Source organism: Prinia subflava, chromosome 1, assembly GCF_021018805.1.
Source record: "Prinia subflava isolate CZ2003 ecotype Zambia chromosome 1, Cam_Psub_1.2, whole genome shotgun sequence".
Taxonomy (NCBI): domain Eukaryota; kingdom Metazoa; phylum Chordata; class Aves; order Passeriformes; family Cisticolidae; genus Prinia; species Prinia subflava.
The window spans coordinates 107754645-107774830 of NC_086247.1; the positions used below are offsets into that span (position 1 = coordinate 107754645).

General features: G+C 35.2%; 1 protein-coding gene across 8 annotated transcripts in view; it reads right to left on the reverse strand.

Annotated features, from left to right (window-relative positions):
* BBS9 (Bardet-Biedl syndrome 9) overlaps positions 1 to 20186 on the reverse strand; it is a 282244-nt gene that overhangs the window by 125683 nt on the left and 136375 nt on the right. For 7 of the 8 annotated variants that reach the window (XM_063406699.1, XM_063406751.1, XM_063406725.1 and 4 more), the window contains one exon: positions 15805 to 16027. In XM_063406699.1, coding sequence (XP_063262769.1) covers positions 15805 to 16027 — 223 coding nt within the window. Of the gene's footprint in view, positions 1 to 2873; positions 7301 to 15804; positions 16028 to 20186 lie in introns of those variants that run through there. The other variant, XM_063406742.1, reaches the window with a different exon arrangement.

Below are 20186 nucleotides of genomic sequence, written 5' to 3' on the forward strand. Positions count from 1 at the left end.
CTCCCTAAAATAAGCTTAATGACCTCAAAAGCAGAATAAACAAAGACCAAGGATACATTTCATTGGTAAACAAGTGTTCTCTAGCCCTTCGCTTTAATTTGGTCATGTCTACAACACCAAGTGAAGCAGAGCAATGGTAGCCTGTCTTGAGAGTGTAAGACTTCACATTGAAGATTCAGTGTCCCCTCTGAACATGTTTAAAATGCTTTTTAGCTCTGTTGTTTCCTGAAACTTCAAGTTTTGATCATGATTTCATATTCAACAAAAAACAGTTCCCTATAGGACAATGTACTTTCTTCCTCACTGAAAATTTATGAAGTCAGACCAGTATCTAGAATGCAACACATCCCTCAACATTCTGAATATATGACAACAAAGTAGAGGTTTTCTAAGCCTTGAGAAGGATTATCCTAATTAATTTTAACTGATGAACTCAGGATTAACTTCATATAAAAGATAAAGTGATTATATTATTGTTATGAAGCACTACATCATTTACATTAAAACACTAGCTATACTTTGTTCATATATAGAAAATAATATTTGTTAGAAATGCCAAAAATGAAACTCCATTGGCTAAATACAGATTTTCCCCTTTCCAAATGACCCAGAACTAAAAGAGAAATTGGAAAAGACATTGTCTAGATAACGATTTACCTAAATAGAGTTACTGAAATCCAGCTCCAGTTTCCGTTATGTAGCCAAACAGCCTGCAGGTATAATATCTTCAGCTGGCACCAAGCTTAATGCATTTTTATTGATCTGCCCATGGCTTAAGTGCACACATAGGATATGGATTGTTAAACAATTCTTGTTATCTATCACTGGTTATGGAAATATATTACATCTTGCAGCCGCATCTGCACTTTCTCTAACACAAAATGCTACTTAAAGCAAACTGTCCATTTTAGCCTGTGAACTCTCTAACACTTGTGGGGCTTTTTGTGTACCAGCTAAATGGCTGAACTTGTTAAGTACCGATTATATAAAAAAACCCTCTCTGTTACAGTCTATGGTATAACTGATAACATATCATTAGATCCTTTGTATTGGATTTACAACAAATGCAAGGTATAATTATAACTGAAAGTAATATGTAGTTTCAGATTCTTTCTATTTCTTCTCATTCCCAATTGATCCTTACTTTCTTCTCCTTTGAAAACTTCAACAAATCTATGGGATTTGCTCAAGTCAGTCTTTGCAAAGGGTTTGGAACAGCTATTAATACTGTATGCTGAGTGTTTCCGATTTGGTGCTCAGTAGGAATTAACAGAAATAAATCAATGCAATTTTCATATTTTCTTTATAGTTTTTTCTCTGTACTTGTCACAAAGACAAGAGTATAGCACTGCTATCGTAGCATCAAAGTTACAAAGAAAAATGAGGTTTCTGCAGTCCTCTAGTTTTTTTTCTCCCAGTATAGAATTCCATAGTTGTGTTTTCCTTTCTACTAACATCAAATCTGCAATAAGATAAAAAGCACCTTCTGTACCTACCTTTAGTCCAAACACTGAAAAAAGACCACCCTGATGTGAATTCAGACTCTGAAGGTACTTTTAAAAGAAGCCTCCTTCAAGGTTCGCTCTCATGCATTCTGCTAAGTCATGTTACCAAGCACTGCATGAATGTTAGTAGAACAGTAACAAAGAATTGTCAAGTAAACAGGAGAAATCCTGACTAAATTAAGTCAATGGCAAAACTCCCAGTGACTTCAATGGGGCCAGGATTTCATCCCTATCTTGTTGATCAAAGTAATTATTTCACTGTTCAGAAGGACCAGACTGCTGCACTTGCCAAGAATTTCTTAAAGCAGCCTACCATGGTGAGTTGTAATTGTATATACCTCCATAACTATTCCTTTTTCATTCTACTATGGTAAATCCTTCAACTGACAAAAATATATCATAAACTGCATCCACAATAAAGATCTTTCCTTCATATTAGCAAATGTACCAGACATAACAACGCTCTCCTTAGCATAACCGTACCACAGGTTTGTAAATGAATTATTATCACTCCTTTAACACCTATTCCCAACCACTGACAGTCATGCCTCCTGAAGTGGCATACCTGCATTAAACAAGAATGATTTGACTCAACAAATAAAGTATTTTCTTGTTTTGGCAATGTTGTGTTCCAAAGTAAGCTTCCTATTTTACAGTGAATCACAAAGTACATGCTGGAATGAATGTCTTCTACATATCACGGATCCAAATTCAGAGTAGATTAACTGTGAGCAGTATAACTCAACACCTCTTCTATTTCTTCACAGGGCTTACAATATACACTGTAACTACACTAACCAAAATGATGTCATCTATATGCAATTCAATAGCCAGAGAGAATCAACTTATACACATGAGAATCAATTTCACACCAAGCTAGAAGAAAACTGGTTTTAATGTGCTGCAAAAAATGACCAAAAATAAGGCTCTTTTTGACATAGACACCAGTATTTTTTATTTGGGAATATTTAAGAAATCTGTTGTAAAATGGTACAAGCATTTTCCCTTGATAACTAATTAAATGAAGTAACTAAGCACAACTGCTTCATTTTTTCTCCTCAGACTGGGAAATTATTGCAAAGTATCAATTCTGCCAATACGGTTCCTTTGTAGGGAAACATGGCAGTTGTTTACTGCCAAAGGCATCATAAGAACTTGTCTTACTTTCAGCAGGACTTTTAATCACAGGAGCATAAGAAAATCCTATGTGTAACACATAATATGACCCTTGCTAGATCTTAACATCTTTAACTACTTCATCGTATCTGGCTAGAGTCTATTTTGCATTATACTCCATAGAATCTCCTCCATCTCAACAACTTTCTGGTAGAATGTAACCAGACCCAGGATATCTAACTTAATTTATGGCACTAACTTTAATGTCCTGTGCAACTCCTGTCACATTGTTCCATGCTTTATTAATGACCTGATTCAAATGAGAATGTCAGATCATAACTTCATTTAAGCATCTCTGAACAGCAACCTAATACACCTAATGACTGCTCCAGTTACAAGAAACCTGCTTCATTTTAGAGAAAATAAAACACAACAAATTCATATCTATTTAAATAGATCTTAAGATTGGAAAATCTGATCATTCAGCAAGATTTTACCCTGAAACATCCTCCACAAATTCCTATAGGTAATTCAAGCACCCATTTATTTCTAAGCTGGTTTCAAGAATGTCACCGGCAATTATTTTCACTTTAAAATCCCTCAGTTTTGACTGACAAGTTTATTTGAAAAAAGTGCTAGAAGAAACACATGCTTATCAATACTCTGATACAGTTTTAAGATAATTACAGAAGATTTCTCAGTGCAGCTGTAAAATTCAATATAGTTAAGCACCACACAACTTACATGAAAAAGGCTGCTCATAATATTTATTACCTCTAGTTGCACTACTTCTGTTCACCCATTCATTTGAATTGAGGCATCCTCCATCATCCATGTACATCAGACTTTCTCTTTGATCTCTAATGGTAAATTTAAAGGCTGAGTAAATTTTCTTTGAAACATTGAGTGTGGCACAGCTGTTTATTGTTACATAGAAGACAGTAAGTCATTAAAATTGAAACTCAACTAAAACAGTGAAACATCCCCCTAATCATTTCCCAACTTTGAAGTAATACTCTTTTTGGTGATATCTCTAATTTACAGTTAACTAGTTTTCCTAAAGTGGAGTAAGTCAAGCTTTGGTTAGGGTCAGAATTAATAAAGTATTATCTTTCATCAAAAGACAGTGAGCTCCTGGCAGTGCACCCTGCTGTGGTATTTGCACTTATAACATACAGCAAACACCCACCAGATATGCAGCCTACCATGACAATTGCATGAAACTCATCAAGCCTGCAGTTTTTACCAGTTTGCTGAAGGCTTTTACAATCCTAAAAAAAGTGCTTCAGCATTATGTAACTAACTACACATTACTTTTTTATTAGTTCTTTAGCAATATTCTAATTAGCAGAGGGTGAGCTAAATCTTTGCCTCAAAGTGTAACTGAATCAAAATAAAACCTTTAGGATCAAGTTTATCAACTCTTTGCTTTTGCATGCCCTGTTATCATCAGTCTTTGTGTTTCAGCCAGAACACAATTAGGAAAAAAAGAATTATTTTTTAAAAAATTTTTAAATCCGCCAGAGTCATGAAGCACCTGGTATGTTCGATTTGATGACATTTTCCAAGTTAGATACAAGATAAAAATTTTAAGGAATAAACACAGGACAAGGGAAACATGAATTTATGGACTTTCACTTATCATGTGAACATTAGCTGAACCACTGATACCAGGTTCATGAGTAGACTTAACAGCTGACTGCTCACAAAAAAGTGGAACAGTCATAAACATGCTGTCATTCTTTAAAAATCCAGGAAAAAAACCCTGCAAGTTTAATACTGATGATACACAGCTTTGTCACAATGTCAGGCATTCAGAGGCAGGAAGATGTTGCCCTTTTTCTCCGTAAGAAAAATCCACCAAGACCATGGGGGTGGAATTCACAACGTATCTACTGAGGAACATTACTGCAGCCAGGTCTGCATCCAATCTGTGCTAGAGGTGATCACTCAAAAAGACAAAAAATAAAAGTGAGATTGAGAGAGATTCTACACATCACTGACTGTCATCCACAACCCAAGATGCTATCTTAAAATGTCACTATTTTATTCTTAGGCTGATATGCCAGGGTATGAGTGATGCTTGCCGAGGCACTGGCTGTGTCTCACGCTCTCTAAAACCCAGCATGTCCAACCACATCTACCTCCAAGTCTGGGATCCAACCACCCAGAGGCAGTGAAAACTGCCCTACATCACCAGATGGATCTGCCTGGGTAACATGTTCCCTGAAGTTCAAGAGCTCTCTCTAAAATTAGTACAGTTAACCTCAGGGAATACTTCTTTGATTGCAGTGTAGTTTTCCACTGCAGAAAAGAAAAAAAAAGAAAAAAAGAAAAAAAAAAAGGAAAAAAAAAAAAAGAGAGAGAGAGAAATCATTTATTAGTACAGACATCCCTGGCTCTCTGAAACTCATTATCCAAGAAAATTTTAGCTAAAGTTATATTGAAAATGCAGTTTAAAGCTTTGTTATCATACAGTTATGCATTTTAAAAACAATTTTCTAGTACAGAGTTTGTCATGCTCAGACTAAAACCCAAGGCAATTTCAGCTTCAAATGTTAGAGCCACTTCTTTACCTAAAATTAAAAGACCTTTAAAACTACTTTTTTTTTGTTTCAAAAAAGCACTGGGAACTTTCCTGTATGCAACTCAAAACCAGCTGTACTTTGCAAGTAAAAACTTTCCAAGTGCTTGGCTCTCTGCAGATTTTTGGCAAATCCGTTTGAAAAATTGAAAAGTGGGGGCTTGAGCCAAAGCTTACTGAAGTCTATGGAAAAACTCCCACAGATTTCATCAGGATTTGGATTAGGCTCTGAAAAAGTCTGAAGTAATTGAAAAATCAGTTCTGCATGTACAAAATATGAAATTTTCACTAGGTTTAGATTTATTGGACTCCTTTATGGTAATGTGGAAGAGCAAATACACTGTAAATGGTGTTAGTGATATACATATAGTTTTACACTGTTAATTCACCACAGAGTTCCATAGACTCGTACATGTTACTTACACTACCTACATAACAGAAATGATGAGTTCAATCTCACGTATACAAACACCTTCATTTTTAAGTGACCTGAATATTAAGAAAAACGTAACATTAATCTTTATTGTTCAAGCGGGTTTTGATTTTTTTTTTTTAACTGAAGACAAAACATTCACTAAATTTTTTTTAACTGAAGACTAAACAGACCTTCAAAAGCTGTAAGATAAATTCAATGATAACATTTACATAAACATAATTATGCAAACAACTATCTCATTCTAGGCACAGTTGATTAGAGCATTTTATAATAATGTAACTAACAATTTCAGCTAAGGTACACCTAACTTATGGCAGCATAAGAGGATCAGGTTTATTCAACGTAAATGTGCCAGAAATCCAAGAATAGCAAATGCAAAATAAATGGATCATGGTAACTGAAATAATGGCCACATCTCCTGATGTCTAAACAGTTGCATCTCTGCTGACAGAAGGATGCTACTCCCAGTCAGAAGAAACTGAGTAAGTCATAATATTTGACATATCCTGCTTCACTCATCTGTACCATCTCTCTGCTTGTAACTTTTATTTGTGGATGGATAATTTGCCGTGGTTGTACTTAAGAAAATAGACAATCCCTGTAATTTTTGGTGATCTTGTCCAGATAGGGATTGAAAAGGAAAAGTAATGTCATGCAAACTGCAGAGCTAATTATGGTCTTCAAATGCCTACAGCTCATATACAAATACCAGTGCACTTCATCATATAAGCTGTTCATAGGCTGTTCTTCAAATATCACAGAAAAAAAAAAACTTAGAGGAACCAAGAAATCTGGTAAGTGGAAATCCAAAGTCTAACTAGACATACAAGACTGAATCTTTGTTAATATCATACCTCAAGTAAAATTATTATGCTACATTATTAAAGTTTGGCTTTATTTTTTAAAAAATGGCATAATTTTTTCAGTCTCTTAAAATAACTGTCCAGGTTTTAGCTTTTTTTTATCTGCTACTATTGAATCTTCTGAAATGCAAGGTCAGAGATTGTACGCTTTCTCCATTAGCAATTCTTCTTCCATAGTTTTGAACAATTACCTTATTAATGAGGATTATAGAAGTTTATTTTTCTTGTGTTTTCTAAAGGCTTCAAACAACAGAGAAAATAAAGTCCAGTGATAAGCAAGATCATAAAGGGAAATTTTTTCAACTGACAATTTTCACCAAAAGCTTACCTCAACATTATGAATCATTTGTGACCACTTATACCTAAGTAGGACATATTAAAATTTAATGGATTTCAATGCAAAGAGCCAGCAATAGAAGCGTGGACACCAAGGCACTAATGTGTTGATCCGAACTGTACTTAGTTGAGGCAAGTTGGAATTGCAGTGCTGCCAACTAAATTTCATAGAACCACAAATGAATGAATCCCAGATCTCAAGAGGGATTTCTTTTTTATTCATTATGCATGACATTTTCCTCTTTAAATTATTCATTTTTTCAAACATGTTATTGCTTTAGCCTTCTTAACCTTTGTACTCCTTCCCCCTGTGGTTTTTGCCAGCTGTAATATCAATTGAGGAGGGGAGATGTTCTAAACAACATAATAAAAACCTTTTCACAACCCTTTCAAAAATATGTGTCTTGTTACTCTTCCATCTTACTTTTCCCATTTTCGCAATTCTGGAACTTGGAATGCCCTGGAAAAAAAGCAAAGCATATATTTTCTATCAGTGCTTTCATTTCAATTAAAAAAAAAATCCCAATGCTTTACCATTGTTTATATAATCCCTGAAAATGAACCACTTGGAGAAATATCATTGGAGTCCTGCAGGGTGATGAAAGTTGAAATAAAAGACCACCTCAGACATTGTTCCCTGCTTTCTTCCTATGTCCAATATTCAGATTTCCAGTTTTCAGTGTGCTCACCTGAACCAAGCCAATGATGCAAGAACAGGCTGCAATGTGTTGTTAGGCTCACCACAATCTATTAATCTGTAATCTGTGTTTTAACAGCAAAACAGGTAACAAAAAGTGTACGTAGGAGCTACAAGACAAGACTGCAAGACATCTTTGAACTCTGTTTCTACACAGGTATTACAGTATGACCTTGTCAACATCACTTCTCTTCTGCATAGTTCAATTTTCCTTTCCACATAAGTAAATTACCAAAGTTACTTAAAACAATAGAAATAAGTTTTGAAGAGCTAAGGAAGTTACAATGGAAAGATATTACAAAGAGTAAAGATCCATTCTGATTGACATCAGAGAGCCAAGCAATCAAGTTTCCGGCTCCACTAAACTGTTCTTAAGCTTTTCTGAAGGAACCACAAAAACTTGTTGCTGTAACGACTTGCTATTCCCCTTCCTTTTCACTAAATCAGCTTTATGGGACAAGGGACATATTTTAGTCTCAAAAATAGAACCCAAACAATTAGTTTAAAATGTTTGATATATTACTATTCACTAATTTCTAGGCTTTTAGAACTGTCCATCATGAACAGCTGATAATTATCTGAAAAAATATTTTCAACACAAAGAACTAGAAATTAAATTAAAGCTGTAGCATTGTATCATGTTCCATTACATACTATATCGTGTCTCATTGTCACCCAACACAATTTAACAGGAGGGCATGACAATGCTAAGGGCTGTAAGAGTCACAGCAACCTCTTTGCTCTTATCATTCTTATGTGATTATCATTGCAATTAGACAGAGAAGAAAGTTATGTTTAAACTGGCACAGCAGCTCAGCCATGCACAAATTGGACACAGAAGCACACAATGATTGCACTGTTTATAGATTTGGTCTCTGTTCTGTCTTTGTCAAACCTCATAAAAAAGTCTCCTTGCCTGCTAGATCCAGACTGGTACCACAGGATTTTCCCTGCAGTTACTGATTTGGGGGCCCCAGACTGACAGCTGACCAGGAAAAGGTCTTCCTACCCTTTTGTTGCTACCTCTCTGTGTCGGACTCATTTACTCCCTCAGGTGGCTTGAAGTGATGGGGTTACTTGCTGCAGCTATCATAGTGAAGGGACGGTGCATGGAGTTGCACAGACATCAAAGGGCACAGGAAGGAAACAAGTGAAGTCAAATGTAGAGAGAAGTACAGAAAACAACTGAGAAAACCAGAGAGGGGAAGAAATGAATCAGAGTCATGCTGGTAGCCTTACTAGAAGGAAGAACTAAAAGGAGAAGATAAAAAGTACATATTTTACCAAACATATGTTTGCCTTAAGGCAGTATGAAAAATACAAGAATTTCAAAAAGACTTTTTACAATGATGAGAGATTTGTTTTGGTTTCAATACAAGTGGTACACAAGTTTTCAACCAGCAAAGATACACTAACTTTTAAAACAGGCAAATACAAGTTTTGAGCACTTAAGAAAATTAACAATAACGAATGCATTATTTCAGTGATATGTACCTATATTTCATATACATATATTAAATAAACTTACCCAGCATATGTAAGAAAAATCTTACTGTCTTTCTATTTAAATGAGGAAGTCAGTTTTTCTATTATACATTAAAAATACTTTTTTACTGATCTTAAACAACCCACTTCCCAGGGAAATCCATAAAGTTATTTAACTGATCAACCTCTATGATTTTAAGGAAGTTAGAAAAGATGAGTTAAGAGTTTGTCTTACAACAGTTCAAGTCACCTAATGTCCATTTCATATTTGATATTCTTGGCCTGTGCCAAGAATTCTGTAGGAATGAATTGACACAGTGCTTTGGGCAGTAAAAGCCTCCAGGTACATCTAAGAAGAAAGTCCTTAGCAAAGTGATTTTCAATGAGAAACAAGCATTATTATTAAGGTTTAGATTTCCTGAATTCAAAGACACTTACCAGTGTCCTTTAGACACTTCTGTAAATGCAACTTGAACAGAAACAGGCAGGGAATAGTGGAAACAGGCGAGGGAAACGATGGTAAAGATGGGTAAAATGCTGAATCTAATTTGGTCAATGACCACCAGTTTCATCAGCACTGAACAGTGTTCAAGTGCACAAAATCCTTTCAAGTACTTTCAACAACCTTTGTGAATAATCTTCCTTACATAGATTTAATAAGCAGTCCTAAAAAGCTTTGTGAATGCCCAATATATTGAAACTAAAATAAGAAAAAAACCTAAATACATTATTTTAAGGGTTCCTACAGGAAAAACAAGGAAGTAGTTCAATATTTTATTCCTACAGAAAATATCTTAAGTGAGAATCACACTTCATTATGGACTATAGTGTTCTGCAGAAATAAACACTGGACTTGTGATAAAAAATTAATCTGTGAAAAATAATTAATATTTTTATACACTTCTTTGCACCACCATGAAGGGCTACACAAAAGTGACAATGCATCATGGTCTCAAGCTCACAATAGTTAAATTACAGGAAGAGATCTCAAACCATGCTCTGTCAGCCTCACACGATTTTTATAAGTATCTTTAGATTTTTAGATAAAAATCTAAAGATTTTTATCTGCTGGTGGTTCAAAAGCACTGTCTGGGCCTCAGGACAAACTTTTGTATCTGTGCTGCCTTGAGGCTACTTGAAATTCAAACGACACAGTTCTAACTTCTCCAGGGAAAAAAAAAGTTACTGTAATTGCTACCAAGATAACATTACAAACACACTAGAACCTGTGTGAGTACAAATGGAAGCCACCACCTTTTTTTTTTTTTCCAAGATATTCTGAATATAAGTCTATTAAAGTTGGAGAATACTTGATTTATACTGGATGTTCCCTTCCACTAATGACCAATGAAGAATTCATAATTAAGGGTGTAAGAGAGGAATTTGCAACTACAAAAATCCTATTTCTTCATATCAAACTATTACTAGTTTTTCTTCAGATACACTCAGTGTACTAAGAACTTGCAGGCATATTTATGTTTAATCCTTATATAAATTAATATTACTCTCCCAGGATCTCAAATCCACATGTTTTTCCAATTAGTACTAACATTCTCCCCAAGTTTAACAGCATGTAAACAGAGAGTTCCTTAAGGAATATGACACATTCTGTTTCATCCCAGTTTTCCAGTGAAGAAAACAGCTTTCAAAGGGGCAGTATTCACTCACAAATACCACCACAGGATTTTGAAAACAGGTTTTTACATGCTCATGCAAGCAAAAGAAACCCTAGAAAAATTTGACTTCTAAAGCATGAATACAGATTCTGGGTGCATATTTACTTAATATGATAAAGAACATTGCCTTTAAAATTTTCATTAAACCATTCATAATCTAAACAGTAGAAACAATAGAAACAAAGTAAAATTAAAATCAACTTGATAAATTAAAAAACTATGAAAATAAAATATGTAGTGAAGTAAACACTACCATGCTGATTCTGTATAAATACAGAATGGGAAACATCTGGTTATGCAACAAATTTGTAGAAAGAGTCTTGAAACTGAGATAGAGTACAGTGCAATATACTTTCTGCACAGACTAAAGGAAAATATTCTGTTTCAGAAAACAAGGACTAAGATGAAAAATCATTCATAAAAAGAATGGTAGCATTTTGTCATAATTAGTATAAAAGTAACTGGAGGAATGTACTAAAAAAATTCCAAAGTTTGAAACAATTAAAGAACATCATTAATTGCCAGCTTCCCTTTCACTATTCACAATAAAACACTCTGATTTGCAGGAAAAAACATGTCAAACCTTAGGAAAACCTTCCAATAAGGACACTAAGCTACTCTAACAGCTATCAAGACATTGTTCAGTGTTTAAGAGTTCAGATAAATTTGGTCACTGGGTCTGAATCCCTTAACCCCATTCCAACACAAAGGGGAAAGCTAGATGGGCAGTCATCTTGCCTTCTAGCTCTAACTTTATATAACTTTCAAATATTACACTTACACAAAACTATTTGGAAGTCCTATTTCCTGGATGCAAAATATTCATCCTTTTCCTTGTAATTTCAGTGCTAAGGATTCAGCCATCTGTGAAGATGACAGTCTTTGCCATTCCACAGATTTCAGTGATGGAGATCAGTAATTGACTTTCTGATTAAATATTTTCTCTACTGCTCCAGTTATATTCAACTACGTGAGCAAATTATGCTAAAGCATAGTACAATGATCTGCTAATGAAGCCAAGAGAGAAAAAATACTGAAGTTGGGTCAAAAAAACAAGGCAGAAGAAAAAGGATGGTCTAAAGAAAAATAAAGTCCTTCTATAAATTCAAAAATCCTTGCTTGAACAAAGACTTGAACTGATACAGGCACTATTCACACATCACATCAGGGACTTTGATAGGAAAAGTAAGATTGCATTCTAGTCAAAGAGTAACCAAGCTTCCCAAAATATGGGTGAAGCAATACTGTAAACAGAGCTCAAATCAGACTGACATCTAAACAAGTCTTCGAACGTCCACATTTAATACTCATCAAGGTTTTAAAAGCAATCCTGCACAAGACACAAATACTATAAGAGACCATGAAAAGCTACAGAATTAACTCACTGCAGGTCATCAGGATTTACGCTATAAATTCTCACACCCATTAAACTCAATACATGTCAATGTGGGTGGTCTACAGCACCTTTCCAAGCACTTCCCTGGCACTGACCCACACTTTGGGTTGGCACCACTCCCTTAACCCCTCACTTTTCCTCTCATCCAGCCATTTAGGCATTGCCAAAGGCAACACAGCACATGATATAGCCTGATGTGGTTTACAGTTATAAGCATATTTAGCCAATGATTCTGATTAAATTTTAATCACCCATATAAGAACATCTTACATACTGGAAAATTATCATGTCTCCCCTGAAATTTCTCTGTATTTTTCCCTCAGAAGAAAATTCAATTTGTCTAGGTTTTCCTTAAGTTGTGCTCCCCTGTGAATCCTACTCATGAAGAATAGAAAGAAATAACCCTATCTCCTCATTAGAAGTCATATGACTACAAGCCAAAGTTGGAATTCACCTTTAGTAGAAACATATTGCTGTCTTTTATTCAGTTGATGGTCCAATATAACCCCATGAGCCTATCCTATGGCAATACTGCTTATGGAATTATTTCTCAAATTTTAGTTTGTCAGATTCTTTCTTGCTAGAGTCCTTGGTGCTTGTGTCAACTGAAAACCATCTTAATAACTTTAGATCCTTCCTCTAATTTATCAAGATCAGCATTATTGCTTTCTCAATATGCCTCGACCTACTGCAAGCTTGCTGCAAAACCACAATTTTTAAATTCATGCCCATATTCCATCATTGAAGCTATTAAAGAAAATAGTGAACAAAACCAGACCCAGGAGAGACTATGGTCTACCTCTAACAAATACTCTTGGATTAACTACAAATACTGACAACTACTTTTGAAGGCATCTTTCACATAGTTGCACACTTCAATATAATCATCAGCTTTTCAATGTGGCTTCAGGCAATTTTTCTAGGTTTCAGGATACACCATCTTGAACGTATTAAATAAAAATTCTAGAAATCGAGCCTACTGTTACAGTGTTGCAATACTAGAAGTGTCCTAGGCACTTTAAAAGAATTTTTTAAAAGTTGGTTGCTATGGAAAAAGGGATTTTCATCATTAAGAAAAGAATGGGCTTAAGAAAAGGTGGCATTCAACAAAATCCACAAGCTAATGCAGGTTACCCTACTGAATAATTATGGGACTATCTTTGGCTTGGCTTGGAGCTTAAACATCCTGAAGAACTTTCCCCTACATTACCATCCAGTATTTAACCATAAATCCTCAGACAAAAATATAATTCTCAGTCTCCCTCTCCACATATGGTTCTACCTTGTTCTCCTCTACCTATTCCAGTTCTCTCCTTTAAGTGCTGGGAAAATGAGTTCCTCTATTTTCTAGGCATTATCAAAGTGCTCTTGACTCAACAGCACAGTTATTTTGTATACTGGTTCCCCTATATAAGGCATCATTCTCAATTTCTTCCATGTGTAGACAGAACAGGTGTTTTTAGCTGGACTCAACAGTGAGTCAAATTTATTTTGATTATCTCCACTAACAACACTGTTTTCACACTGAGGAGTGGTCTTGAGCACAGGAATTAATTTCTTTTGGGTAAATCTAACCAGGCAGATGAATTCCAGGAATGCACCTAGAGCACTCCAACTGCTAATTAAGAACCAGTACAGGCACAGAGCTAGTTCTGAAATACAGAGGTGATACAAGTCATGTTGCCAGCCTCAACTCCTTCTGCCTCCAGATCTGCTTCTAACAGACCCCATTGCTTGCCAAGGTAGAGATGGCTAGAGAAAACCTGAACAGGTGACAAGACAAACACATTTTAAAAGTGTCAGTAAAACCTTTATTCTCAAAAAGAAGTTCCAAGTTTTTTAAGTCTGTTCAAAGACAAACACACAGTTTTAAATCACGCAGCAGATCCTGCTGGAGGGTAACTACTTAAATATTATGCTATTCTGAGCATTTGACAGAAGTATTTCTCTCTAATGAGTTTCTCATTAATTAACATTTTTTACTTTCGACCTCTTTTAAAACTTATATTCTTTCAACAGTTAATGAGTAAATGCAAAGTCTATCAAGAGTAATCCTTCTTCTAATTTGTTTAGAATATTTACAAATCTTACTCTTTTCCTAATAGAATCATAATCTAATTGCATAGTTCTCTGAACCCAATAACATTAGTCAACTGAATAGGAAGAAGTGAATTTCCTTACTAAATCAATTGACCTTATTAGCTTTGGTGGAAAAAGTTACTGCAGCTATTCACGCCTTTTCAAAATTCTTAGAAGGAAAAACAATGGTTATATAATCAAAGTTCAACAAATGAAATCCCTTCACATATATTTTATTCTGGCAAAGAAATACTAACAGAAATTTGCAAAGCAAATATGACACTTATTCTCACTTCCTTACTTCACATGATTGTGAGTCTGGTTCCAGATATGGCAACAGTGTAATACTAAAGTAAATTAATATATGTTTCTATAAATTCTAGCACTGCATATTCTGCAGCTTTTTTACCAGATTGTTTATAGTGGCACGTGCAAAGGAGAGCTGCACATAAGAAGGACTTTTGAGTTGCTGAAACATTGTACAGACCATTCATATTATATTAAACAAGAATTAAATTATTCTTTGTAATGTAAGAAAGCAAAATACTGGTAATCAAAATACTGGTACTGCCCTAACACAACTCCAATCTTTATCAAAAACAATATCCATGAAGCAAACACAATAAACTCCCAATTTTAAGCATGATGTATACATAAAATACAAATTTTTACAGATGTGAAGACTGATGTGGCAGAAGGAAGGCATTGAGGTCAAAGATCGTAGTGATACTATGGTTTAGGAAAGTATGAAGCTAAATGAATGGCCAATTCAGATTTGGAGCAGAAAGGTGGGGAAAAAATACCTGTTTCCAAGTCACCAAGAGCATCTGATGTTTACTAAGAGTCTATCTGTCTGTCTCACTGAAGGAAAACGGCAGGAAGAAAATGTCTTGCAACAGTACAAAGATGCTAAACTTCAGACTCTACAGAAAAAGTACAACTTTGCTCCCACTGTAACTAAAAATTAGGAATATAGAAAAGGACATTAATAAAATTTCCTTTTAAAATAGTAATTCCATGACATTCATGTAAATCATTGTGTACTGTGAAATCTTGCCCACATTCTTATTCTATATGGGAAATACTACTCAACGCATACTTAAATTAGTTTCATCTTCAGTTTCATTCTTTCTGTGAGATATCACCCAGCCAACTGGTACTTTCTCAAGTTGCAGATTTTTTTATTTAGTGTTACCACTACTCCATGATTTATCATATGGATATGCCATAAAACCACTAATACAAATATATTAATTTCTTTATCAAGAAAGCAGGACTTTTCACTCCTCCTTTTTCTATCACGTACGAAACATACACACGCACACATCCAATTGAAAAGTGCAAGGAAATAAGTGATAAGAATTTTCAGTATAACAATGATCATCCGTGTTTCATTTGCTGCATTACTGTGCATATTGTATAAGAGCAACAGTGTCAAAATGAGAAAAAGACCTCAGACTTGAAATTATCTTATTACCTAAGTAATTCTACTTGCCAGCAACACAAACAGTGTTTGGTTTCCACAATCAATGAAAAACACACTGCCACAAAAGTAAAATGTGCAAAATTTTTAGTTTTAATATGCAAATAAATATTTTGGATTCTGAACATTCATGAACTTCATGTCTTACCTGGCATGACAGCAGCTTGCTGAGTGGCTGAGTCTGTACTTAATGAAAGACGACCACCTTTAGCTAATCTATCACAGAAGAGGGTGATGTTCTTCTTCAGTCTGCTGGTGTCTTTGGGCATGGACAACTGGCTGCTGAGAGTCAGGGCCTGCTCCTTGGAGCTCTTTGACAAACAAGTTCTTAACAAGTAAGAGACCCCAGCATCCACAGTTTCTTCCCAACCCTTCATTAGAGAAAAGGAAATTAAATAAAATTAGTTGAACTGCAATACGAGATCACATATTAAAAGACTAAGAATTTTCAAACTATACTGATACATAAAATATAGTTTTGGGATTAATAAGTGTCATGAACACCCAACTGCAACTTGTACAAGCAAAAGGTGAAAAAACAAGCTTGTTCAAATATTGAGGTCGACAGAGAAATCTGATTTCAATAATAACAATATATGGACAGTATGTGATAGAACAGTTAAATTCAGTCATTGCATTAATAACTGAAAACTAGAAGTTCCTGGTTGTGACACTTAAAATCAAAAACAGAATGGAGATATAAATAAAAGCATAATATGTAGCATATAACAATATATAATATGATGATGATATGTCAAGGCCAGAAAAATAATATGTATCCAATTACACATTCCTTGGAATCACAAGGTTTCTCATAATATGCCAAGAGCAGACAGCATCATGACTGCAACATAAAGCTACAAGTATTCAGTACCCATTTATCAGAGCAGTTAACCTTAAGTTATGATTACAAGTGTGTCAGTGCTGTGATGAACAGGGACTTTGATTTCAGCATAGTGTCAAGCTGTAAATATGTATGAAAAGATCAGCTCAGTAATCACTTCCAGTTAAAACAAACAAATTACACTCAGTAAAAGCAAGTTTCTTTTCACCATGCACCTTGAATAGCACATTTAAAAGTTAGCTTTGATTCTGTAATCTGTACTGTGGTTTTCAGTGCCTCAAGTAAATCAAAGGCATTCCTTTAAGTAAGAATCCTGGATAGGAGAAGTCCTACTATTGGTGACAAGGTTATCAAGTTAATGCATAAAATCCAATATACGACATCTATCTCATTTTTGCAGTATGACATCCAGATTGACTCCCCTTGACGCATTCTGGAATCTTAAATTACACTCTGTGATGAGCCTATGTGATTAATCCACGGCATCTATAATTAATGAATTTCAAGACAGTCACAAAAAGCTTTCTCTTGTCTTTTCATGACACTCTTACAGAGCCTGAATAGAGTTAGCAAGTAATATAAAGGGCTTTGTGGTCTGCTAACTTCATGACTGATAACATCTCTTAGCATTCAGTCACCTGTAAGCAAGTTCTGTGTATGTGTTGCCTACACGAACAGCAAAGTATATTTAATCACTGTAGTATTACTGTCTGCTCTCTCAATGCTCCTGATGCGCTGGGACTTATTTTGGCAAGTCTTTAGTGACTTCAGAAGTTTTGACATGACAATCTGGAATCACCCAGCTCTGCTTGCAGCTAAACTAACAGAAGGTAACACCAACCTTGCTCTTTATGAGGCAAGTACTCAGAAGAGAAAATTCAGGTATCCAGTTGTAGTTAATACAAACCCAGAATCTTCTCTTTTTTTAAGCTCTTTCTCACAATGTGTTCTACTTGATTGAAAACACTCAGCTGAACAGGAAAACTGCACACCTATGCAAAGTTACGTGACTCAGTAAGAGTAACATTTGAAAGAATGATAGTGCCAACCCTGCCACAGCCCACTGAGCCAATAAAGTTTATGGATTTCTTCAATTAAATACATAATGGCTTTTGTGAAGGACACTACTTTTAACACAGAGAATCAAAGGCCACCTTCGTGATCTTGCTGAATTCCTAAGAACAGATCCAGGGCAGATGCTTACTAGTGGTCAAGTACACCAGTGAGACCATACAGTCATATGCACTTCTTCCTTGTCCAAAAACTCTCTATATTGAGTGTCCTGGAAATGTGACATGTGGATATAAAATATTTACACTTTGCAGAGGAACAGGATCACCTAGTGAGGTTTTCTTAGTCAGCATTTGCCTTCCTGACTTCAGAAAAACAACATTAACCTATCATCTTATCTGGATTTGCCCGCCATGAAAAATCCATAAATTACAAGAAAACCCACATAAATTAGAAAAATCATGCCAATCAATCAATGCTGTAGTAGCTTAACACCTTTCAAATATTCTAGAAAGAGTCCATTAGAATGCAATGCATCCACTGACCTGTGATGGTGACAGGAAATCATCCATTCTGCAGCCAGTTTAAAGAGGTTAATGAGCTGGTAAATGCTGTCTACATTCCCACATACTGGGCAATGAAACTTAATATGTACAAAGCACCAAAAACAGCCATGCCAGCTACTCCTAATTATACTACAAATCATGGAAAATAAAAACAACACAAACATAAGAATCTTGAGTTTCACTAAAAGACAAAGAAACACATGATTAACTGTTTTCAGCATACAGTAGCTCAGAAGCTGGCCAATATGTCTCTCCAAATAAGTTGTAAAAATGCAGGCAAAAGCACTTAAATAAAAGCACTGAATTACAAGCTAACAAAAGTCAGGAAATTAAAAGTGGCTAGTATCCTGTCCTTGGCTCACACAGGTATGTTTTACTTTATACCACAGCCTTAACATTTTCCAACCCTTGTTCTTGTATTTCATTTCCATGTAAAACTGGTTTCTCAGTAGACCATAAAACTATCTTCTCCAATTCAAGGTCTGTTGACCTAGTAAGTCCAGTCAAATCAAAAGCAGCCTTTATGATTAATGAAAGAGTACACAAAAGCTACCTCTAAACGAAAAAAAAAAGTTGTTGGAAAACTGTTCAGGTGATTTTGTACAACTAAGAATTAATAGCTGCAAACAAGACTGCATTTCTCAGCAATTCTTATTGGTGCAAGGGGAGAATTGAAAGAATAAGAAAAATTCTTCACGTTTGAAAAGCTGAAATATGTTTGAAAATAAAAGTATTCTCGTCTATAGCCCACACTGCAGAATGTTTCTACTGCCACAGTTGTAATACTAATGGCTTTCTGTGAAGTATTCTGCCTATTTGAGGACTGAAAGGAGCACCTTCAACACGAGTGTGATGTCAGTAATCCATCATTCTATGACCAGAGAGCTTTGCCATGACTGTGACAATAAATGTCCGCCGAGACTCACAGAAAGAGGCATGATTAAATGATCCAAACTCTTCATGTATTTGAAATAGATAAGAAACATATTTAATTCATCAATTTTACTTTTTCACTGGGAAACGCTGGGTTTTATATTTTGCATATTTACATTATTATTTTTCTCTTTAAGGTAATAGGTAGAAATTGGAACTTTCTTTTAACGAAGTCAAATACACTGCAGGAGTCTGAAGACCCAACGTAGACTTGTGATACTAGCATGGCTAATATTATATTAGTACACATCACCCGTGCTCCATTGCCACGAAGGATCCTCAGATGTCATGGCATATCTGAGTGTGATCATAATTATACATTCAATCTCACTTGGGCATAAGGCTTCATCTGGAGTACCTTGTTTGTAGCTTGACACTTGGCTGCAAGATTCCCCTCCCCAAGAGTTAGGCTGGTCAAAAACAAGGTCAACTGGATCTGAGGGGAGGATTTCTATATTTTTGTTGTTAAGATACATAGAGCATGTATATGTTCGGAGAAGTTTGCCATAGGCCTGTTGTCAGATTTGGCAGGTTTACTCATATATTGTACCTTCTTAACACATTAATACAGTTAGTATATTTCAGAGATCTACAAATGAATACTATTTGTCTTAAGTACAAATAAATCATTCTAATAATGTATCAGTCAAACTTGAATAAGATTCCTAAGTTGTGTGCATAAGCCAGACAAGTATTTGACTGTGCATCTTTTACTCTGAAAGCCTTTATCTTTATTAATAATATTCCTAAGGCAACAGCCATTTTCCGAGCTGCCTAGGATGTAATTTATCCTGGAGTGACAATCAGGGCAGTTCCAAAAGAATTCAAATGCAATGTGAAATATAGTGTATAAACTAAGCTAAATTCGTGCCAGCCTAATTATGGGAATTCTTACAGCTGTTAACTCAGGAATTTGCCTGGCTATATCTTATTTCTTTATTTTAGACACAATAGTGATTTCATCAGTTTTCAAAAACACTAGAATACTTGAAAGTTCACAATATGAATTACAATCTTGGAATTTATGCTTAACCACCAAAGAAGAGGTTTCTGTATCTGAAAGTATAGTACATGCTAATTCACAAGAAACACCAGACATGTGTCTCTCAGCACTCTGCTTTTACAGTGATTAAAAAAAAATGTTATTGTTACACATAGAGTAATCCACTAATCCAT